The sequence below is a fragment of the Stegastes partitus genome, unplaced genomic scaffold, assembly GCF_000690725.1.
Source record: "Stegastes partitus isolate 25-593 unplaced genomic scaffold, Stegastes_partitus-1.0.2 Scaffold66, whole genome shotgun sequence".
Taxonomy (NCBI): domain Eukaryota; kingdom Metazoa; phylum Chordata; class Actinopteri; family Pomacentridae; genus Stegastes; species Stegastes partitus.
In genome coordinates this window covers 259,997-284,580 of record NW_007577797.1, presented here as the reverse complement: position 1 = coordinate 284,580, position 24,584 = coordinate 259,997, and the positions used below count along the sequence as shown (strand labels likewise).

At 40.1% G+C, this 24,584-nt stretch overlaps 1 protein-coding gene across 1 annotated transcript in view; it reads left to right on the top strand.

Moving 5' to 3' along the window:
• LOC103353292 (netrin receptor UNC5D-like) overlaps positions 1-22,343 on the top strand; it is a 194,880-nt gene extending 172,537 nt beyond the window's left edge. The window contains exons 13-18 of the mRNA XM_008276191.1: positions 1,867-2,038; positions 6,224-6,454; positions 14,516-14,665; positions 17,412-17,576; positions 17,858-18,036; positions 22,145-22,343. Of these exons, the coding sequence (XP_008274413.1) occupies positions 1,867-2,038; positions 6,224-6,454; positions 14,516-14,665; positions 17,412-17,576; positions 17,858-18,036; positions 22,145-22,343 (1,096 nt within the window). The remainder of the gene's footprint in view (positions 1-1,866; positions 2,039-6,223; positions 6,455-14,515; positions 14,666-17,411; positions 17,577-17,857; positions 18,037-22,144) is intronic.
• The last annotated feature ends 2,241 nt before the right edge of the window (positions 22,344-24,584 follow it).

Here is a 24,584-nt window from a genome sequence, read left to right as displayed (position 1 = left end):
GCTATGGAAACAGTACACAGACACATGTCTAAAGAGAGAATTTAAAAATGTCTTTTTTGCTCTATAACAAAGTCATGGTGCCATAAATCATTACAAATGAATACATTATTTAGTTTACAAAAATTGGAAAACCTGAACTCAACATGAATATCAACATTTTTCCAAATGCCCAAAAGTGTCACAGATTTTTTACTGCTTAAATTATTTGTTTTAATACTTTTTTTCTCTGCTCAGTGTAAACACAGCCTGCAGTTCAGCCAAGTAGTCCCCAAATCTTTGTCATAAAACTTTGCCCCAGAAGCTGCTCAGCTGCACAGAGAAGTAAAGGATTTCATGTTTCCCACAGAATCTATATATTATAAACAGTTAAATGTTGGTGAATTTTTAAATGAGACATGTAAAATACAAATATTGTGATTAAATATTTGTTTAGATTTGGTTACATTTTCCAACTGAGAGGCTAAATAGTTCAAGGACTGTTGATTCTTTTGGTTTTTACAATTTCTAATTCTGATAAATGATGTAATTTTGCCATTTTTTAAAACACAGAATGCCTCTTTAACCCAACAGCAAGTTTAAATTGGAAGACCATTAAGGAATTACTGGGGGGGTTTTCACATTTTGTAATGAATAATGCGATACAGGTGTTGATTGAGGGCAGTGGGCTGCTGTGTGTGAATGCCACTGCCAGTTAGTTTTCTCACCAAGGAAAGTATATTGTTTTGTTTTTGTTTTTTGTTTTTTTTTTTAATAAAAATGTAATCCATGTTTTGATTTTTTCTGACCTGATCTTGGACTTCATCACCAACGTCTCTGTGGGACAATACTGTCAATTAACAGCATACTCACATTAAATGCATTTTGTGTTTGAAAGTCTGATTTCTGATCAGTTTTCATCCTTCCCTGACGTGGTCATTTTAAGATTTTCATTCATCTAGGCTGTTGTTTTGTCTGCTTTTTCTTTTTCTTATTTGCTTTAAAAGTCTGCCTGTCCAGAGGCTGCAGATGATTCAAACACAAATAAATAAAAATAAAAATAAATCACTCAAACTGCATCCCAAAAAGCCTGCTCAGAATTAGTATGCAGTCTGGAATTGGGAGACAGCGATTGATTTAGTTATATATGCATCAGGTGGTCCAGCTTGTTCGTCTGTCAACATGAGAAATGTAACCTATAAAAATTATACTTTCAGTGCCTAACTCGTGCTCACTCTCTTCCTCCATTCGTGCGTAAGTGTAGGTCCACGCACGCTTTACATATTTGTGATGCATCTTTTCCTGCGTGTCCGGCTCTGTACCCGCTGCAGTTGTATTAATGATGCTGAGAAATATCCATGCTACTCCAGTGACAACAGCACCAATATCGTGTCCTGTGTATGTGAGGTGTCCAGCCGGGCCTGCTGCATGACTGATGGTGGTCCCATCGATTGCTCTCAGTCTTCAGGGCTTCCAGCCAAGATTGGGCCCCTGGCCAAGAGCAGCTTGGCCCAGCTAATCTGTCACCAGGCTGGCCGGAGCAGGCTTCATAAGCTCCATCGACCCACAAAGCTTACACGCTCTGTGCTAAAGCCTGTCCTCCCCAGCCTCACTGTCCATTAGTCTTGGTGCTTTAATCTTCCTCTATCTGTGTGTCTGTGTGTCAGCTAGTCAGGGATTGATTCCTTATGAGTGTCCGAGGATTTAAGTTTACTTTGTTCACAGTCGAGGGTCACACCCTAAATGCTTGCTTAAGCAGTGATTCATTAGTAGTGAGATTCTTGTTTTCATTTTGTTATAAACAAACTATAACATAATGGAAGTAAAAATTGATTAAATTGTATGACACATGTTGATTAACGGTGTGCCCCATTACCTCTGTGTGTGCAGTGCTGTGTCCGAGGATGGGCCGGAGATCTTCTTGAGCGCCGCCGTTATGTACGGCCCACCCGGCCTTGACCTGTCCTGTCCCATCGCCATGACCATAGCACATTGTGCGGAAGTTCCTGCTGACAATTGGACCATCCGGCTAAAAAGACAAATTCAAGACAACAAGTGGGAGGTGAGCAATTTAGTATTCCACTTCACCTGCGGTTAACAGGTTCAAACATTCTGTTTTAGCATCAGTGCAGAGTTGTAGCAAGTACAAACACACAACTCTCACCAGTGACCAGAATATCAATACAATCTGATAAACTGCTACGACCTACTTTGATGAAAATTTTCATCCTGCAGTGTAGTCATGCAAGCACGGAGCCGATTTCAGGGTTGCCAGCTCAGATTTGTCATTCTGCATAAAATTTAGCCTTTCAAGCTCTACCTCATGCTGACTTACATCCAGAGAAATGTCAGACCAAATGCAAATGACGGCTTTTAGTATTCATTGACAACATGTTTTTTTTCCAGTTTAATGATGGTATTTTTAAAGCGTTACTCTTTTACGAATCTGTCTGCACGGTCTACATTGAGAGTCTTTACAAAATTAAAAAAACAACAAGTGCATTTACATTACAGGGACAAAGAAACAAACATATCTTTACACATTGCACCTATGATTTATGTCTTTTTTGTTTTTTGGATAGCTGCAATACAATATAATGTGTCATTTTAATTTTTCTTGAAAACAGTTTCTATTCTGTGACCACTGAAATCCCAGTGAGATAAAAACATAACAATTCTTTATTTGCATGTATGTAAATATAAGAATATACTATCCACTGAATAGATTCAACTACTTTAACATTATGTATCTATATTTGTAAACTGTGAAATCTTCTGGTAAAAAATCACAATTTTCTTAAAACGTTGTGTGATCCAGCCAGACATAAAACACGGAAATGTGGTATGGTGACTAACCAAACCAAAGTAGATCATCTATAGTGCAACAAGTTAAAAAAAAAGAAAGAAAGTTTTAGTTTAAGTTCTTATAAGCGCACTGATTTAAATGTAAAACACTGCCACAAGGTTAAAGTACCCACTCCAGTCTAGTAGTCTCACTCTGAGGTCAAAAGGAGATAAAAACTGGTCTGCTTTTTAAAAGATTCAAGACTTCACTGCTCTAAATGCATTATGGTGCTATTTCTGTGATTGCCGCTGTGAAATTTTTTTCTCACATCTACTACTTCCCATAAAATAACACCTCTGAAAAGTCCTTCAACTCTGCCCTGTAGAGCTACTTCACAGCCTCACCGAGGAACACTCAGACATCTGCCTTCAATCCAAACACCCTCTATTCATTTTCTCGTGCTTTCTCGGCAGAGTAGACACATCCAAGATGCTCTTTTAATGTTTAACTAACCTCATCAAAAAGCTTTGGGGACCTCATCGAGGCAGAGCAACCACGGAGCCACAGAGTTTGCCTGACCTTGGGGGTCTGTGACTCTCCACCAGCCTGGTCCTTTCACTCCGTGTGACATTTACACAGATGTAATTTGCCAGCAGACGTGTTGCACAAAAGGGAACTATCAAAAGAGCCATCAGCGATGGGCGCTATATGTCAACGGAGAGGAGAGAATAGGAGAGAAAGACAGACAGAAAGACGTAGCCAGGTTCGGGGGGAAAAGAAGAGATATTCTCCAAATGTTACGCTATGACCCGTCTCTGTCACTGAGAAATAATGACTCCTTTATCTCAGGAAGGATACTTACTCAAAACCTAATCTCTAGAATTAGTGATATAATGGGAGATGGAGGTCTCTCTCCCACTCTGTCTTCCTCTCTTTCCTTCTCCCTCCCCTCCTCTCTTGCGGTCTGTCTGCCTCTCAGTGCCATTCCCATTAAAGCCTCCACTTTTGTACACTGGAGTTTGACTCTATCATTTCTCCCCGACTGCCTGACGGGGATGGGCTATGTCATGGAGATCCTTCATGTCTGCTGCAGCGCTAATGGGGCAGGTTTAGGAAGCTGTGGGCCACTAAATTACCCTGCATTGCTTTATATGCCTCAGCTAGGCCATATGCAGAGGGGACCTGTGGGTCACAGTTATGTTTCAAAGGTGATTTAGGGAGAATTGAGCACGAGATGAAGAGCAATTGGCCATCGGACACAACTGCACCCTGCTAATCCGTTTTGTCAGTGTTACTGAATCCCCATCTGTTTAGCGAGATGTGTCATTATTCATTTGGCCCTCATTCAGCTTTGCACAGTTCCTCATCCTATCTGAGAAGGAAACTTTTGTAGGTTACTGTCTGTGAAGCGTCTTAATAATATCCCTAACAACAGTACCAACTTTAAATTGCTGTATCCATGGCTCTAATGATTTGTTGGTTAACTGCATGGCCATTTGTATTCTTCCATTTGACTATTTGTCTACAGAAAATAATAGTGTAATAGATCTTGCCCAAACAGTCAATTTGTAAAGAGTTGCCTTACTCAGGCCATTACAGGCTGAATGGTGTTCTTAGTTTGATCATTAAGTTAAAGCCGCTTTCTCTCTCTGCAAACAGATTCTTGGTGGTGGCTGTAATGTCGAGAATCATGCAGCTATAATAATAATCATAAAAATCCTCAGCAAGACAGCATCCTGATATTAAAACGTTCTCATGATTAACTTGCAAACTCTAGAATGAGCGACTTTTATCTCAGAATATGTGATCACGGCACCAGAACTATACATAACAACAACATTAAAGCAGCATGTGATATTTAGTTTAATTCTATTCCGTTATTTTACTAAAGGGGAATAAGTATCTGTTGTTCCAACATGCAGCTTCTCTGCAGTGGAGTAGATGTCATGAAACAGCCAAATACGCACTGTGTTGGAAATAGACAGATCTCGTGGGACCATAGACCAGAAATCACAAGTCAATAACTACAAACGTCTGTGACTCGTAGAGTTAATGAGATTCTGGATGCTGGTTTGTGGAATGTCCTCCCTCTCCTGAAGTCCTGTAGTGCTCGTTGAAGTTTACACTATTATCCAGAACATCATGTGTCTGTTTTTCTGCGGTACCATGCAGTCAGAAACTATTCCATACAGAACAAACGGTGGCTCTCAAGTTTCGTGGTAGATCATGACTACTCGTGTTTTAGCCTCTCTACTTTGGTTCCTAGCATGTTTTAGGATGGATTTTAAGGTTTTACTGATTGCCTTTAAGGCCCTCATGGCCTCTCTTCTGGCTGTATTTCTGACCTTTAGTACCCTACGCACCAGTGCGTACGTTGAGATCTTCGGCTCGAGGTCTTTTTTCTGAAAACGAAAGGGGCAAGAGTATTTGTAGTCGAGGCCCCCAAGCTCTGGAATAATCTGCCCAAGGAAATCAGGTTGACTGAGTCAGTGACCTCTTTTAAGTCTCTTCCTCAAACATAGTTTTATTGGAGAGCCTTTCAGGATATTATTAGAGTTTTAATCTCCTTTGAAATGTCTTCTATTTCTTTCAATAATATTTTTACCTTTTTCAACATTGCGTTGGTTTTCATGTTGTGTTTAGAGATTAAAAAGCACTTTGCACCTTGAATTTTGAGAAGTGTCTATCAACAAAGACTGTTCCTATTATTATTGTTGTCACACAGAAACATGAAAAACGTGAACAACGCCACTAAAAAACCATCAGATGTTCTGCTGTGATCATTGTCTTAGTTAATTCTAATTTCTTTTAGCACTTGTTCACTCGTCCAACATGAGTAAGCCCCATAGAAGTCTTTATCATGGTGCGTCTTTACTCGCTAAACTCCCACAATGCTCTCTACTTGCTAACACGGTTGTACTTGTCTCTCTAACAGTAAGAGGCTTGACAACCAGTTACTATAGCTAGGACAGATTATCTAGTTGTCGCCTATCAGGAGATACTGAAGTATTTAGGTCAAATTATTTTTTACTTATTGTCTTTTTCCTACTATTATTATTATCATTATTATCATTATTCGTGCCTGGCTACACCTCTAACTGACATGCCGGCATCCAACGGCCTTTTCTCATCTTTCTCTTGTCATCTGTAGCATTTTGTCATTTGAATAAAGCTGCATTTTAGGTAAACCTTTCATAGTCACTGTTCACATGTGATTTTGTCCTTTAAAGCCAAATCTAACTAGGCTATAGATTAACTCAGTGATCAAGAATTTACCCCCAGTTGTACAGCTCAAAACCTTTTTGTGCGTCGTTGACTAAATTTAACCCTTTTGTAACCACTGCAATAGAAATGAATTTTTAACTTTCTCTCTATGTCAGACAAGAAGACAATTTGCGTGCTGCATTCATATTTTTGTTCAGTCTAAATCCAGTCTCTCCTGATGTGTCTCTGCCTCCAAAGGAAGTGATGTCTGTGGACGAGGAGAGCACATCGTGTTACTGTCTGCTGGAGGCCCAGAGGTGCCACGTGCTGTTGGAGCATCCGGGCCGCTACGCCCTGGTGGGGGAGCCGCTGAACCAGGAGGCAGCCAAGCGGCTGAGGCTGGCTGTGTTTGGTAGTCCGGATACCAGCAACTCTCTGGGCTTCACCCTCAGGGTTTACTGTGTGGACGACACACCCCATGCATTTCAGGTATGAGGACAGAAGAAAGATACAGAGAAGAATGATTTCCAGGAATTATTTATCATCTAATGAGAACATTTCTCATGTTTACTTTGATCAGTATTTTAAAAATATTGTTTGTCCTTGTATATATGATGGTCAAGGGCTTTTGAGTTAATCTCTGTCAACAAATCTTGAAATTGAAATGACATTTTTTAATCACGATGATCACTGACCAAATCAGTAGCTTTTGCAATGGATCTCCACTTCGTTCCTGACGGCACTTATATCAGCTCAGCTGTGACACACAGTATGTTACTTCCTTGTTAAAAGCCTATTTAAAGCCAGATACAATCATAACCTGATCACTCTGACATAAATAATAGGCTGCTTCAGTTATCAACCTGATGTGCAGTGCGGGTATAGACTGTTTTTTTGACTGAACTCAGTGTGACAGCTTAAACTAGCAGACTGAAAGTGGTGCTTAACAAGCAGTCTAAACCAGATGAACGAATGAACGGTGATGCATTCGCTTAATGCCGCACCCACTGAAGTGCTTTTGAACTGTGATTCATTCGCCTACTGTTGTATAAACTGAAGTGCCTTTGAACAGTGACGTACTCACTTACTGACGTACTTATTGAAGTGCATTTGAACAGTGATGAGCCCGCTTAGCTTTGGAGAAATAAAACTACATATTCAGTGGCAAAGAATGGTAGACCCGAGCAGAACAAAGTGATTTGAATCAACAAAATGACTCATAATTTCCACCTCTATATAATGTCATGAAAGGGACTGTTGTACACAACAGAAGAAAAGCAGGAAAAACTGTTATGTGCAAAAGAGGCAGAAAAACAAATCCTACTTTTCTTGCCCTCTCCATAAAGCCACACTTCCCACACTGTTCCACATGAAGTAAAATAATTAACTCTGTCACTACATGATGTGAGTCGTGCAAGCGTAAATGGTTTACGGCACGAAAGGTCTGCCATCTGTACTGGATTATATGAAAGCAAGGACCACCTTCTCACAGTCTGGGGACAAACATTGCAAGTGCACCAAGTTTACTGCTGATCTCAGCACAGGAGAGCCCGAAGGACACTGGGTGACCCAAAAATAATAACCTCTGCCTTTATTTATAATGTAATAGAGTGAGGAGTCAAAATTAGCAGCATTTCTCCTTAATCACAAAAACACTCATAGATTAAAAAAACAAACAAGGTAGATATATACTGTATATACAACAAAAATATTATATTAAATAGTCTGATCTGTCAGTAGCCTTCAAGTTTCATTTACAGTTCGGTCTGTTGGATAGATGTAGCCGTTGTGACCAGTCAGTCCTCTGTTAGAGGCACGCACAAGCGACTTGGTTTTCCTTCTCGCCTTTGTAAAATATAAAATAAAATAGTTAACTAATGTATGAACCACAGCACTCAGAAATATGAAGGTGTACTTTTTCCTCACCAGAGGTTGGATTCGTAAAAAGCTCTCGCTCTCTCAGTAATGAAGTGTACTACTGTCATTACTGAAACAAACAGCCTCTCTCTCTGTCCTCGCCTCCAAGCTGCTGAAAAATGCACAGCCACAGCTTCTTTTCATCTGTTTTCTTATTCTCATTATTCCTATTCTTACTAATAAGAATAATGACAAATGAAAGCTAAATCACAAGGTCTCTGAAGGTATGTAACATGAAAAGAGTGAGCACCAAGAAAATCCGTAGTACAGTTCATACACGTTTATTCTGGCAAAAAGGAGCTGTCGACAGTGCAGGCCAGTATAAACCCTTAACATCAGGTGGTGACAAAGACTAGGAGACCACTGCCCATCTGTGAGGCTGCGCTTGACTGTGCTTTAGCTAAATGCTTATAAGCTGATGTTTAGCAGTTAATATTTCATGTATTCATCATTATGTTTGAGAGCATTAGCATTTAGGTACAGCTGAAGCTAAGGGGAATTTTCTATATTTATGTTTTCAGGGAAAATGCCAAGGTGTTGGGGATATTCAAATTTTGACCTGATGAATTAGGGCTTGGAGTTACAGCTAAAAAATGTATTACAATTAAATATTTTAATTTCATTTGATATCAGTGACAATGGAAAAGGTTTATTTTGAATTTACCTACAGTACACTTAACTTTGAATGAACCAGTTTATTTTTCAAGGCAGACAGGTGACACTTTAAGTATGAACACAACAAAGAGAAATACATTGGCACATATCAAGGTAAATGAAGTAAAGGAATGATCTCATACACATTGAATAAAGAAAGCAAGTAAAGTTGACTTTGAGGTTAGTCTGACTCATTGGACGTAGACTGCCGGTATAAACCTACCATTGGCTGCACAGTTAAAGCTCCTCTCTCCTCCTCTGCTATAGCTACATGGTACTGTTTTTAAAATCCCCTTCACTATTGGAAATCATATCAAAAACCTCCACGCAGCAACCAAACACACTCAAAATTTCTCACTTTAAAGAAACTGTTAGGTTTAGGTTACAGAAAGTGTGCAAAGCAATTTATAAACATTGGGTACCCAGAAGTGTGTCCTCAACCTGGCAGAAAGTCCATCAGCCCCTTGGAGCAGGCGGCCAGGAGGGCATCACTTATGTGGAGGTGGTGAAGGACAGAAGGTTGTGGGTGTTTTTTGACCGTGAAGCTGTTCCCTGTTGACCACCACCGCCATCAGCGGAAGGCATGCACGGGGGTGATAAGAGTGTCGGGCAGCCACAGACTGGCACACCTTGGGAGACCTGCACGAAGCAAATGGGGCGAGTGATAGATGGAGAAGGGGCTCCATTTGCAAATTATGTAGCAGGCTGTTTATGAGCCAATGAGGGAGGAGGCTTGGAGTTGTTGCATCGAAGCTTTACATTTTCCTTATCTGCTTTTAGAGCGGTTTAAGTAAAACTATTCAATAGTTCGGCAAACAGCGATTCATATTGCAATTGATGAGTGTCTGTTACCGGTACATGTCACTATCGTTTTATCCTCCAGAACTATGATGTAGGCTTCTGATAAGTGATGTCCTGAGTTACAAGTAAAGTAATGAGTACCTGTTCCCATTAGTTGTGAAAGCATTTCCCTCATAACCATTTATATTAACCTTATGATGTTTCTAGAGGAAAAGTCAAGGGATCATGAGAGTCAGCAGGATCTCTGGGAAACATCATGTTGAGATATTTCACTCTGGACCACAACTACCATCAGCTGCCACCCACACTAGAAACATTATTGCTTCCAAAAAATGTCTGATATACAATACAATGAAACTAGATGGTATAACATTTAAATTGCACATTTAAAGCAGGGTTGCTGGTGTTTTTGCCTGGAAGAATTGCTGTCTTGGTTTTTTGTGCATCGCTGAAGATCTGCCTGTTCAGTAACATTGCCACTGGGAGATGCTTGATGACTAGGAGACAAAGAGGGACTTTTAATTACAAAGACAACAGATGCTCCAAGGTTGCTTCTCTGCCCTTTCTTTCCGTAATTTAATTTGCTCTCTGTTAATTAAATATGTTTCAGCATTGCATTCCATGTGACAAGTATTTGAACACGTTAAATTGAGGCATTCTGAGATGGAGCACCAGTTCATCGCTGTGCTCTGAAGTGGTGCTTTGTGGAAAGTTTCACTGCAGTGTGGGAACACTTAAAAACACAAATTTCTTTTTCTTTAAAGGTTTTGCTGCCAAAAAAAACACATTTTATAAAAGTAACTTGTTTGCTACCGTGATTAAACAAACACACATACACTGAAGCACACACAAACAGCTCTTCTGAGGTGGTGCTGATAGTTGCTTCTTTCAGCCACTCGTCCTGCTTTACTTTTGGATTTATTTAAGAGCAGGAATTTCAAATGGACAAAGAGAAATTAGATGTAGGTGCCAGGAACCAATTCACTCCCCCTCTGCATCAGTCAGACATGGTGTTTTGCTCATTTGTCTGCTGGTTGTTGATTTTTTATTTGTGCTTCATATGACAAATATTTCCTCTGAGAGCTTAAAGCAGGAATCGATCAGGGTCAAGGCAGCCTGTATGTCTTGCATTGTCCTCCTTTTCCTAACTTTCCTGAAAATTCAAGATACCAAGTGCCCACTAGTGTCACCCACAGTGTAGAAAAAATGAATGGCTCTACATACTATAATTTGAAATTTGGTAAGGACAAAATTGTTTTTAGCCAATCCAATTGAATAAATTGTTGAAAAGCCAAATTTTTAATTATTGGTTTCTGAAAATGGAAAACCTGCAATATTTTCAAATGACAGTGGTATTGGGGCCCCAGAAAGCTAATGTAAGTGTTTATATATAGAGTTGTAATCTAATTTCATCCTAGAAAAAAGTGTCTGGTTGGCATTACACCAACCTGTAAACCCTCTAGCATCAGTAGAATTTAATGTGTGGCAAGTATGGCAAGCCAAGGTTTCAGTTTTTCCAACATCAGAGACAATTTTGTCAGTGTCCTCATCACATGTCAGTGTTCTGGGAGTTTATTCACACAGATATTGAATCCATTGGTTTCCCAGGTGCGATGTTTTTTGAGGATGAACATATAAAAACTTCCTTTTCTGAAAAAAACACAAATTTAGCCAAAATACTGCACATAACTTGGTTTTGGATCCCAAACAACAAATAAAACTCTGAACAACATCTGAGACCGTACAACAGCACATTCACTAAATTCAGTCGGAATTGACACAAACAGACTTTATGGATTTATGGATATTTTATTTTGTATTTTTAATTCATTCCCTAACTGTACTCGTCTCCGACTGCACTGTGTATACACAACCAGCAGTTCAGCCCAGTTTAGGCAAAAAGTCCTTGAATTTTTTTGTTGTGACTGTTGGTCACACTTTGTTTAGTCATGTCTTTACAGATACAATTAGGATGCAATTTATTTTCTTTTTTTTGCAGACTCTGGTTAAAGCAAACACGTTTTTTTAAAGATATTTTTAAATGAGACGTGTAGAATAATGGATTTTTGAGAGAAAAAAAAAATTAAGCTTTGATTTAGATTTGAGACAGAACCGTACATCACAGAAGATTAGAAACGCTGTTGGAAATTCGAAAATCAGAAGATTTTTTCCGTGTTTCTCATTTCTGGCTCTGATAAATGGTAGGAACATGCCTTTCAAACCCGCCAGTGGTTTTGGGGTTCAGAGGCTTAAGAATTTCAATGTGAGATCAAAACACAACAATGAGAAAAAAGTGGAGGCTTGTGTTTAGATCTTGCTTAAGGCTATTTAAATGCACATACATTTTGTAGTCTTATACAAAAAGCCATTTTAGCGTTTAGTTCTGGTTTTTCAGATGTGCAAAAGTTGGTAAATGACTGACAGGTGTTACTCATTGCCCAGGTGTTTCCTTTGCATGGTTGTTCACACATAAAAGGGAAGCGGGTGTCTAGCCTGCATTTCAGTCTGTCTTTTGAGATTGCATTTGAAGCCAGGAGGCTTACACTGACGTGAACACCAGAGAACTGACTATGACAGAAAACCAGCTCATCTGTAAAAAACAGAAAACAAAAAAAAAATCCTGAAGAACCATTCCTGTGATACGTCGAGTGTGGAAAGTTCTTAAGAAAAATGAAACCACTGGTGGACTTCAAAATAAACACAGGACAGGATGCTCGCAGAAAAAGAAAAAAGAAACTGCAGCTGATGACAGAAAAATCTGTAGAGCTGTGAAGAAGAGCTCCAGCAGTCACTGACATCAGCACCAGTCTAGAGGGTGCACATATGAAAGTGTCACAATCCACAGTTTGTAAAGGGCTTTGAAAGCAGCATTACAGAGGCTATACTACACGATGGACACCTCTTATCAGCAGCAAGGATCCAAAGGCTGCAACAGAATATGACAAACACACAAAGACACAAAGATCCAGACCAAAAATAACCTCAACCAGTGTGATGGAAAGACCAAAGGTAGAGAAAGACATGAGCCAGTCCACCTCATCAGAGAACCGTGGAGGAGGATATGTATCGCAGAGATTTGTAATTCAATTCTCACTCAAAAGAACCCTTCAGATATCCACAATGTCATTCTTCACTCTTGCTATAGCTGTATGTGGGATTTCTTATGGCAGATATGTGCAGCTCATCTGCAGATATCTACAATGCACACTGCAGATTTCTGCAGCTGATTTATGACAAATATTAACTCCAGTTCAAATGCCTAAAGTAAATTACAGATTAGTCCTAATTCTAGTTTAAGATAATAGTAATTCCTCTCAATTCAAGATGTTTAAATTGCCCTCTTTAGATATTTTCACTTTACTTTTAAGCTGTCAAAATGATGTAAATGTTAAAAATGTAATTACACATGTCTTGAATTAGAGGTTTGATTGGGTGAAAAAACGTTGCTGATATCTGTAGTAACGTCAGAAGCGAGCAGGAGGCAGAGTTCAGTTGCTTTTTAAACATACTATGGTGCTGCAGTCGTAACCATAAATGACAAATGGCTTTACTGCAGCCTTCTAGTTAATTCAACAACAAGCCTCTGATGAACTCTTGTTTTCCACAAACTTCTTGCTGATAAGTTCTTCCTCTTCTTGTGGCATATTCTAATGGTCTTATTCACCACTCCATCCACCACTGCTTCTGCTGGCACCGTCCAAATGTTTGGTTCGACCAGTATCTAATGAGAAACCTTGAGTGAGCAGCACAACAATTTGGTCACAAGGCTGCTGCTCATGTCTGCAGTTATCTTTTGACTGGTCCAAACTGAACTACAGATAACTCCTAAGTATTGATTTACCTTGTCTGAATGACATTTATATCTGGAATAGAAACCGACTGACTAGTCACAGTGTAGCTACGACGACTCAGAATGACATTTATATGAACTCTAGATAGTTGCACTCAGCTATTAAATGTTAGAACAGCTTGCCATGTGTGGCTGCTTCTGGAGCTGCCCCACTCATCTTTACTGATTCTATAGATGATGGCAGCTGCAGGATGAATTCCTGAGTGTACAAACACATTTTGTTTGTGTGGTTATGTGCAAAGTACTTCCTCGAGTCTCATTGGCTGAACCTTTATCCTGCAAAAAGACAATGACCCTAAAAAACACTCCCAGTGAAAGCAAAGCTTTTATCAGTGACAACTTAGACCGGCCAAGTCGGTCACCAGATTTAAACCCTGTTGAGCATTTTAGCTGCTGAAAAGGAGATTGAAGACAGAGAGCCCCGTAACAAACATCAGCTGAAGGCAGTTGCTTTGAAGGCCTGAAAAAACATTTCCAAAGAAGATACGAAACTTTTACTTCCGTCAGTGAATCATATTGATGTTGTCACTGCCTCAAAGGGCTGTGTGTTCCAGCCTTTATCACTTCGATTTTCCTTCGCACCCATCTATCAACTTTTAACATGTGAAAAAACAGAGACTACACAATTTCACTACTTACTTTTATATTGTAGGACACAATATATTATTGTTTTTGTCTATAGCATTGTGAAATTCTGTCTTTTTTGTGGGTACTTTTGTGGATTTTTAGGACCCCGTCACTCTGGGTGCAGTTTGAAAACCTACAAACGATGTTTTTACATTCATGGTCACGGTGTTTCTCCAAATGCACAAAGATAAGAATCAAGGCTCTCACAGTGCATAAGAAGAGCACATATAACTGAAAGCTTCTTGTGTTCACTTGCTTTTGTGTTTTGTCTCCTTTTGACATCACATCTGCAGATTGTTTTGTCCAACCAACAGTCGAAACCCAAGAGTTTGCTGTCAGAAAGTAATGTATTAAGGAAAACGATTAAGGAGCTGAAAGCAGTTGGCGTTTAATTTAATTAATCAACTAAGTGTTTCAGAAGTTTTCAATTTCTTTGACTCTTTCTTTATTAATTTGACTGTTCATCCTTACAAATCCATTTTAATGAGTCAGATTTGTCTTTGAGGATACACATTTATTATACGTTTGTGAATTATCAAACAACTGAAGCATTTTCTTGGACGTGAAAAACTGTATGCTGTACTTGAATCTTTTCTTGACACACTAGGTCTGTCAACCACATAAAATATCGACCTTTTCTCTGTGCTTTTCTAACCCCTGCCCCACCCCCGGAAAACACAACCCACTCCTTTCCTTATCAGGAGGTGGCAGTGGGCGAGCGCAGCAGGGGCGGACGGCTGCTGGAGGAGCCTAAAATTATGCTGTTTCGGGGGAACACTTTCAGCCTCCAGGTGTCCATCCAGGACGTCCCACAGTTACTCTGGAGCATCAAGCCTTTCACCACCTGCCAGGTAGGCGGTTTCTGGGACTTTCTGTCATCGCACGTAAAAGAATTTAACGCAGCAAGTGTGTTTACTGTATGTGCATCTGGATTTAAATGGAGCCTGGCTCTGTCACAGTCATGGACCTGGAGAGAAGCTGTGCGCCTTCATCTTCTCAGCTTCCTTCAGTCCTCCATTAGTCTCTCTGCTTTTTTCTTTTTCTTTTTTTTTTCTTTAACTTGGTCACATCAAAGCCAAAGGACAGCACCAAGGGCACAGCAGGAGATCACTAAGGCTAGCTATCTCACCCGCACACACACTCTTAGAAAATTAATTATGACTGCCAGGCAGGCGCACACACACACACACATATCATAGTTATCTTCCTAGGGGTCTACATGCTGCATGTTCTGCTCTACCCTGTGATGTTTATCCCACCAGTGACATCCTATTAGCAGAATTAGCCCACCATAATGCCTCCAGAATACCAACATGCATTTCTTAGAGAGGAAAGAAACAGTATGTGAGGATCCCACAGGGAACATGACTATAGGCTTTCATTCAGACACTCCTCTCACCTAAAGGAGGCTTTTATAAGTAGCTGTCCTCTTGTCTGATGGATCTGAAGAGAGGATGATTCATCTGTAAAACACTGTGTTTGACCTGATCTCACTGCACCGCTGTCTGGGTCACACAGTAGTTAGAAATGGAAGTTGAAAGAGGCCTTCTAGATTGCATTCGCTCCAAGGCGCTGATACGTTTGGTTTTTAACAGAAAACATTTATGCAAAATGTTGTGGAAAGTGGATAAATTGAGGCATCTCTGCCCTAATTCCATAATCACATTACAGTTCCTGATCTAACACACTGGTATTTATAAGCTTCATAGTTGCAGTATAAAAATACAGAAAATAAAAGCAAACAAGCCAACAAATGGGTAAATATGACTATGAAACAGTAAATTAACCCTCCAAACTCCAAGCTGTTTCTGGGCTTTTTTTATTTTTATTTATTTTTTATTTGCTTCTGTCACATTTTTACTTATGGTGGGCTCAATTTCACAGTAATATAAAGTCCTGCACCTCTACAGAAACAACACAGCCATGGCTAGAATTAGAGAGAACACACACACACATCTTCTCTATAGTATAATAACGTTATAAAGTCAAGGTCGTAGGAAATACAAAATTTAAGCAAATAAATACATAGATAAAGAAATTTATTTTCTTTGACTTTCTATTTGACTTTTTTTTTTCTTCTTTATTTAATTAGGAATCACCATGTACAAAATTTGTCCAACTCACCACGGATGTTACCAATACTGGGGGAAAAACAATAAACTCTACATACACACTGTAGATATTTTACTACTTAGAGTTTTAATTTGTTTCTGTATTTGTCTCCTGTGTGCTCTGTGAAAATAATGAGCTATGAAATACTGAAAACAACATAAATGGCTGCTTCTGGAGCTGCCCCATTCATCTCTACTGATTCTACAGATGATGGCAGCTGCAGGATGAATTCCTGAGTGTACAAACACATTTTGTTTGTCTGGTTAAGTGCAAAGCACTTCCTCAAGTCTCATTGGCTGAACCTTTATCCTAAAACAAGACAATGACCTTAAAAACACTCCCAGTGAAAGCAAAGCTTTTATCAGTGACAACTTAGACCGGCCAAGTCGGTCACCAGATTCCCTATGTAAACATAGCCTGCAGTTCAGCTCAGTTCAGCCAAATAGTCCTTGAATTTTTGTAACGCGATGCAGCCGAGTCAGTCATAGCTTCACAGTTGCACCCAGGAGAACATTTAGGTTTTTTTTTTTATATAAATTCAGGCCACAGCAAAGAGTTTATTTTTGACACATAGAATATTCATTTTGTGAAAATTTTACATTTTTACACTTAGTTTTGGTTGTGTTTTTTAATGTGTTGCATGCCACAGGCTGCAAGGTGGCTCGGTGGTTAGCACCGTTGCCTCGCAGCAAGAAGGTCGCCGGTTCGCATCCCAGTGAGGACACCCAGGCAGCATGGGTTCTCTCTGGGTTCTCTGGCTTCCTCCCACAAGGTCCAAAAACATGTTGAGGTTAATTGGTGATTCTAAATTGTCCGTAGGTGTGAATGTGAGTGTGCTTGGTTGTCTGTCTCTAAGTGTAGCCCTGTGATAGACTGGTGACCTGTCCAGGGTGTCCCCTGTCTTCACTCTAAATCAGCTGGGATAGACTCCAGTGCCCCCGCAACCCCAGTGAGGATTAAGTGGTGTATAGATGATGGATGGCTGGATGTCACAGATGAGAACTATCAGAAAGAAGAAAAACTTTTTTTTTATTTTTTTTTTTAAATCTAATACATTCTGATAACATGCAGTTAAAACCACTGGTGGTTTTGGGGCTTTAGAGTGTTAATGCTGAGCACTGTCTGACTATTTTTGCTGTTACTGTGGACTTTTATCACACTAATTATAACATATACGACTATTCATGCTGTAGGACGTAGTGTAAAAGAGCTCTTACAGATACTTAACAGGCTCCATTTTCATCCCAAGGGCTCTTACACCTGCTGCTCTGAGGTTGGTAAACTTCTTGATTAGCTAACACCATTGATTGGCTAAAGAGGCTACTCATTCAGTCTTAATTTATCATGTAAACAACAAAGTGGGTGGCAAAGCAGGATTCAAATAACAAATGTCAGCAGGGATTAAATGAGTGTGTTGTCTCCCAGTCTTAATCCCTTCATCATTATGTTCATCCTGTCCGCCCTCCGTGTGTCCTCGCCCGGCAGGAGTTCTCCTTTTCTCAGGTGTGGGCCAGTAACCAGCGTCCCCTGCAGTGTGCCTTCTCTTTGGAGCGATACAGCCACTCCTCGTCTCAGCTCTCCTGCAAGATCAGCATCCGACAGGTCACAGGCGAGGAGCAGATACTCCAGGTCTATACGTCTGTAGTGGAGGTGAGTAGCACTCCTAGAAAGCGACAGTGTTAGCTCACTGCGTGGGCAGTCATGCGGCCTGTTAATAGGTTCTTTTATTACACTGAATAACTCTTGATTTGATTTAAGAGCTTGCTTAATGAGCCTCTCAGGGAGCTTTTCATGTATAGATTGCAAATTGTCTTGATAAGTCCTTGTCCTTGTTCTTCATGTTGAGATGAGGAGAATTTCAGCTGCAGTATCAAGATCACCCTGAGACATCTCTGTCTGTCTGTCTGTCTGTCTGTCTTTCTTCCTGCTAGAATGAAAAGGGAGTGGTTCCTTTTTTCACTCAGTCGGACTGTACCATCACCTCTCAGACAGGGTCAAGGGCCTTTAAAATCCCCCTGTCCATCCGTCAGCGGATCAGTGCCACCTTTGACACCGCTAACGCCAATGGGAAGGACTGGCAGCTCTTGGCTCAGAAGCTCCACATAGACAGGTCTGAGTTATAGCACTCTGAAACCTACACGTCATTCTCATTCTTCAGTTGACATTTACATATTGCTGAGTCATCTTTGAATGTGCTTTGTTTTAGGTGATAATGACCCGAGAGCAAAAACGCTGTATGTTTTCTCCACGATGTAAACACTGTGGCAACTTTGAATGCTATTTTTAATCTGGAATTTAGGCACCATGTCAGCCACGATCTTCCATCACCAGCCAGCCTACGGTAACATGCCACAATACTGATTCTATTATAGATCTAAAAATCACATGCACAGAGAGAGCGAGAGCGAGAGGAGCGAGATGTAAGGGGGCAGCTTTAGCACGGTAACCGGAGAGAAGCGATGCCGTGTTTTGCAGAAATCTGAAGGAAGGTCTGTGACTGCTGACAGGCCCGCCTCTGGCAAGAAAATGTGTTCATGTTAGCACTTCTCATTAGCGACTTCTCTGCATGTGCTGCATCCTCCAACCCCTGCTAACCTCTGTGGAGGTTGTTCCAGGTCAGCCTCTGCGTAGGCTGTGGAGGATTTTAGTTGTTTGGTGATAGGGAGATTTCTGTTTGTGCTTCAGAAGAAGTCAATAATCAAGTGCTTATAGCCATGAAGACTCTCAGATCTGTGCATTTAGCTCAATCAAGAAATTAAGGGAAAAAGCCCAGAATGTGACTGTGCTCTGCCTTTCCAGTTGGAGAAACATGAGAGGAAAAAGTTAACTAAGAAACTATGACGGAAACTATGTGATTAAGGAATTTCGCTCCGACCGAGTCTGAAAACAAACATCTGTGACTGAGAAATGGGAAAGGATTTCAGAGCTTTTTCAACCCAGCCGAACACACCAAGAAGCATGTAATGGAAATATCTCTACTTCGTTAAGCTGATTTTTGTAATTATTTCTCTGAGTGTGTGGGAACATCATCATACCGAGGAGGGAAAGTGGCGTAGAGAGGGAAAGGGAACAGAAGGCAACAAAGGAAATCCCATTGTAAAGAAACAGTGCACTCTGTTGGATCGCTGTTATTACAACAGCAGGGGAAGGAAGTCAGCGGAAATGAAATTTTACTTGGATTCAATAAACCACAGCACAATTATATTTTAGCTTTACTGTACAGCTGGTATTTTCCGCCTTGGAACCCAACTTAATTGAGCTTTGCAGATTTTAATTTGTCAGATCAAGTGATTTCATTAAAAAAATAAATAAAAGAAGAAGAATTTTTTCAATTAGCGTTTTTCGAATTCTTGGAATAATAGTGATTTTTTTTAAAGTCCCACTTTGCTCAGAATGTTTTGCTTATTGTCACTTTATTAGATGCTTGACCTTCACGGTGCAGAATGATGTGTGAGCAGAGCTTTTGACACTTGGAGGCTGTTTTCCACATTCATCTGCTGGAGGAGAAAGTGTCTGCTCTCACCTTAAATCTGAGTTTAACACCAGCACATGCAAGCTTAAATTTGTGACAGCACATCGACTTTGAAGGTGTGATGTGGAAACTTGAAACCTCCCACACACTTGCTGTGAAGTACAAACAGCAGTTTAACTTGCAGATTCATAGACTCTGGATTTTTTTTTCTTGATGCCAAAGAGTAGATACATTTCAAGATGTTGGCTGAGCTTTAAAGTGAGCCTTAAATATTCAGGAATTAATACATTATTTAAAAAAAAGGTATAACACAGAGGTTAAATTGGGTTTTGTGACGACGAGGTGCCTTTCTCCAAGGCAGTCAGGAGCCACAGGTCAGACTGCCTACATTAGAAATATTGATTTCTTCAGTAAAAAGCAGTTCTAGTTTAAACTCTACACATTGTGTTGTATTACTGAGCAACAATGGCTCAAAAAATTCTGAAAGTTTTTTTTTATTTTTTTATGTTGTACCACAAATTAAATTCTCTTCCCTTCTGTTGTATTTGGTGGTATTTCAGAGTCAGATGTCTCAAATCTCACTCTCCCTCCAATCGAACTGTCTAATCAGCCAGATTCCACTTGGGAGAAACCAGACCAGCCTCGGTTTTGTTTTTCTTCTATTTGTATGCTCTCTGTCACTTTTGGTGAACAAAAGATAACAGTGAACCGGAGGCAGTGTGGCGTACCAAAGGAGTAATAATACAGTATATAGAGCTACATTTAAATACACTACAGTGGATGAGCATTTTAATAACTATGAACATTGACATTCCTGCCATACATAAAAATAGACATCTCTTATCTCCCAACTAAACTATCTACAGTAACTTATAGGCTGATATTAATACATTTCTGTCTCCATAGGCTGACTGTCTGCTGCTTTATGTTTTATTCACTCAAGTGATTACATCAGTTCATGCTGGCAGTACTGCCGCAATTTAATACAAACAGCAAAACTGAAAATGTTCCATCCACTTCACACATCCGAAGAAATTGTCCAGAGGAAACGATATTTCCTGAAAATAAAAACATATCAACAGCTGCGATGGTGCTGGATCCATTCTGAGCTCGACTTAATGATTTCACTGTAGAAACTGTGAATCTGTGCAGCAGCTGTTTTCTGGGAGAGAAGCAGTTAGCTTGATAAGGAAAGGTTGAAATAATCACTGAAGTCACCTGCTGTGCCAGGTGCGTAAATCGCACACGCAGCCTCTCTCTCAGTTTGGAGATCGTATCGATCCTGCTGATGTGTGATGCTACTGCTGTTTGATGGAGTCAAAGGAAAGAAGGCAACAGTCTGCATTCGTTTGTTCAGCATGACACAGCGTCTGAAAGCACATTTCAAGAGTTGTGTGTGAGGTGGTCATGCTGTGAGCTCCAGCAGGGCGCGTTTTGGATATCAGGAGGTAGAGTTCAGCTGCAGTCGGCTGCAACCCAGTTTAACCCCTGGTGAAATATCCTCCACGTATAGTGTATGATAAAGGGCCAGTCCTCTGATACTACAGGTGAAGGTCAGGTTATATATGAAAAGATCCACTGCTCAGTGGGTGAAACAGCTGGGCTTCTAGCTTCATCTTAGTTTTAACCCTCTGAACAGCATTTGATTGTTTTTTAACATCATTTTTAGTCACTGTGGCCTCATTTTTCACTGCAATACAAAGTCCTGCACCTCTTTAGAAACAGCACCACTGTGGCTCAAAGTCAAGAGAACTCAGAAATGTGTTGTGCAGTGTGACACAGTTCTGATGCCATAAATCATTAAAGAGAAAAAAGTAAATGTTTTTTGGATTATTTATTGTATAAACAATTTAAATGGTTGACATGAGCATCATTTTCCCCAGTGTCTACAGATGTCACTGATCCTGGACAATACGGGTGACTCTACATACTACAGATGCTTTACAACATACATTTATCATTTGTTTCCGTACTTGCCTCCTATCTGCTCCGTGTGAACACAGCCTGCAGTTCAGCCCAGTTGAGCTGTCTCTTAATTTTTTCCATGTGACTGTTGGTCGCAGCTGAATGACTAATAGCTTCACAGTTGTGTCGAAGAGGGCAAACGTTTTTCTTTTTTACAGAATCTATTCTGAGCACACAGTTTGTCTTTGGCAAATTTTAAAATGAGACATGCAGGATAAAGTGATTTCGATGAATAGTCATGTTTTAAGGATAGATTTGCTTAATTTTCCAGATGGAACTACACAGATGAATAGTTCTCAGTCTGATTATTCTTTCTGTTTTTATAGTTTCTGGCTCTGATAAATGGTGTAATTTGGTGGTTTTTTAAAAGATAACATGCCTTTCAAAGTTGTTATGACATTAAACAGAGAGTCTGCATTACAAACCAAACTGGAGATGTTGAGCTTGAAAGAAGTGAATATTTAAAAGGCAGAGAAGGTCTAACAAAAGATAATATTGAGTATTACAAAGTCCACATCTCCATTCCAAGGACTAAAGTCAGCACATAATATCATCCGCTGCTTTGATTTTGACCATTCTTTTTCATCTTGCCTCTTGTGAATCCAAATGTATTTAAGTGTGATACTGAATCACATAATTCCCTCTTTAAAAATGTTTTTGCAATAACCTCTCTACCATAATGACTGCAAAGCCATTACTTCATTACTGAATCACTTCTTTGTTACTCATTGCCATGTGATGTGCTCTATTATTAAAATATTCCATTTTCCCTGGCCTCTAGGAACCTGTGCTACTTTGCATGTCAGGAGAGCCCGTCGTCAGTGATTCTGAGTTTGTGGGAAGCTCAGCACCAGGACTCGGGGGACCTGGACTCTCTGGCCAGTGCCCTTGAGGAAATCGGCAAGGTTCAGTCCCCGAGGGCAGCCACTCTTCCCTGCAGCAAAGAAGAGCGGGACTCTGAACTCACAAAACTTGGGTAGGGCAGAGTCGACCGCAGGTCAAGTTATGATGAACCTTTACTGCATGAACACTGGTGATCAGGTGGTTTACTAACTAACCTTTGGTGAAGAGAAGGAGGAGATGCGTAGAAGGACAGCAGGGAATTTTGGACTGTTACTAAAGGAACACTTCTGCTAAACCAAATGGCCCAAACAGACACATCGGAATGAAGAAATGACAGAGAGATGAGTATTTGTGTTATTGAGAGGCACCAACAAATATTGGAAAGGGATATGACTAAGCCCCACAACTATCTTTGATTGAGAAATGTCTACTTCTGACACTTGTGAAGCCCGATTTGATAACCTGTATTCACGGATTATAGCTGTCTGTGTGAGGAAGACTGTCCTTGTTGGATAGAGTGTGTTTCCGACAGACTGCCAGTCAGGCTGCTGTTGTGACCTTCCAGCACTGAATTTGCTGGTACTTGCCCTCAAACAGTCGGCCGGGCTGTCAAAATGTTTAGTGTAACGTCATTTTTTTTGTCATTCATTTTCTAGATGCTTCCTTTTCTTTTCTGCACCGTGTCTCTAATGTTTCTGCTGGAGTTAGATAAAAAAGAATATATATAGATATATATATATATTGGCTCTTAATTTTGTCAGAGCATCGTGTCCATACCATGGCATCAAAAACACGAGTGTCCACAGTGCTTAGTATTTCAAATGACTTAATGATAAAAACAAAATATATCATAAGGACATGTAAGAGATGACTTACACAGACATGAACAGTCATTTTGAAAGTCGCCCACATACACACAAGAACATTTTCAACCCTACAGACAGACCAATTTGTCAAAGCAAAGACTGCAGAGGAGGATAAGTTACCCGGCTGATCCGTGCCTCATCTGGCATCACAGCCAGAGGTGAGCTGCATCCCCTTTACTTTTCAACTTCTAGTTAATTTGGAGGAAAATTAATGTTTCACTGTGTGTCAAGTGACTTCTAACCCAAACAGACAGTGGGAACGCTACATACCCCGCAAATTGCTGGCGCTGGTGAAGTGGTGTGTACTTTTAAAGCCTCCAGGGGCTCATGTTTTTTCTTGATTTTTTAAAAAAAATTAAAAGTATGACTTTTGATGTGTGGCTTTACTGGAGCTGCCTCTGTCGGATCGCCTGGCTCATCAAATACCTGGACGTCGTTATTTGGAGACACTTTCATTCCCTCTCCTCTGTGTTCTCTTCCTGGACAGAGCCATTTGAAAAAGATATCGTGATCAGGAAAGATCCCCACATTCAGATGCTCCACCTGCCCCCAAGCTTAATAAAGTGACTTTGTGTTTAACTCTGTGTTGGTGCTCTCTTTTCATCTGCTTAATGAATTGAAATGTGAAAGGCCAGACAGCCCACACACTCAGTGGAGAAATCGGTAAATCTTCAAACACTGTATTCTGATAAGAGATGAAACAGAGACCCATACAAAGTCCAGTTTTCAAAGAACCACATATGCGCTGTTTGAGTTTGGATGGCAGATCATTGCTAATTTACCATGTTGATGTTGCATTGTGTAGATGTTTGAATTGCACTAAAAGAAAACCTTGAATTGACTGAGTATCATAGTCACTTCTGAAGACTGCTCATGTGTAAAACCTATAAGACATTATATGTCCAAGAAGCTTTTTTCATCGTGCATGGCAACCTCTGTCTTCTAACTCTGTCAACTTGCTTGAATAACAAGCCCACTCTGAAAGCTATCAGATAGTTTTAAATTCCTCCGCTTCTCAATGCAAGTCTGCTAAAAGACAATTTAACATCTTAGAGTTACTGAGGCCAAGTGAAGCAATGTTGCTGTCCTCACTTAAAAGTACTTTAATGCATATTTTTTTGTAAATAAATAAATTGCTCTCTTGCCGAGAGTCAGGTAAAAGACAAATACCAGTGTTACATGCAGCGACAGCCAGCAGCCAGTTAGCTTAGCATAAAGACAGAAGGCAAGAATGAACCAGCGTGACTCCATCCACTGGGAACAAAAGACTGTTTTGTGCTGCAGGAACTTGCAAACCATTTAAGGGAGGCGCAAATCTTTGTTCCAACTGCAAGAACTGTAATGTAGAACCTCATTCAGGGATGAAAAACTGAAAATCCACTACGTGGGTCTCAACGCTGATTGGTTAAAGTCAGAGAAGACAAGCATCATTTTTTTTCTGCATTCTTGGCCTCATCAAGTGGCAGTTTCATTTTCTCAAAAATCGCCATCTTCAGTATGAAATTCACCTTA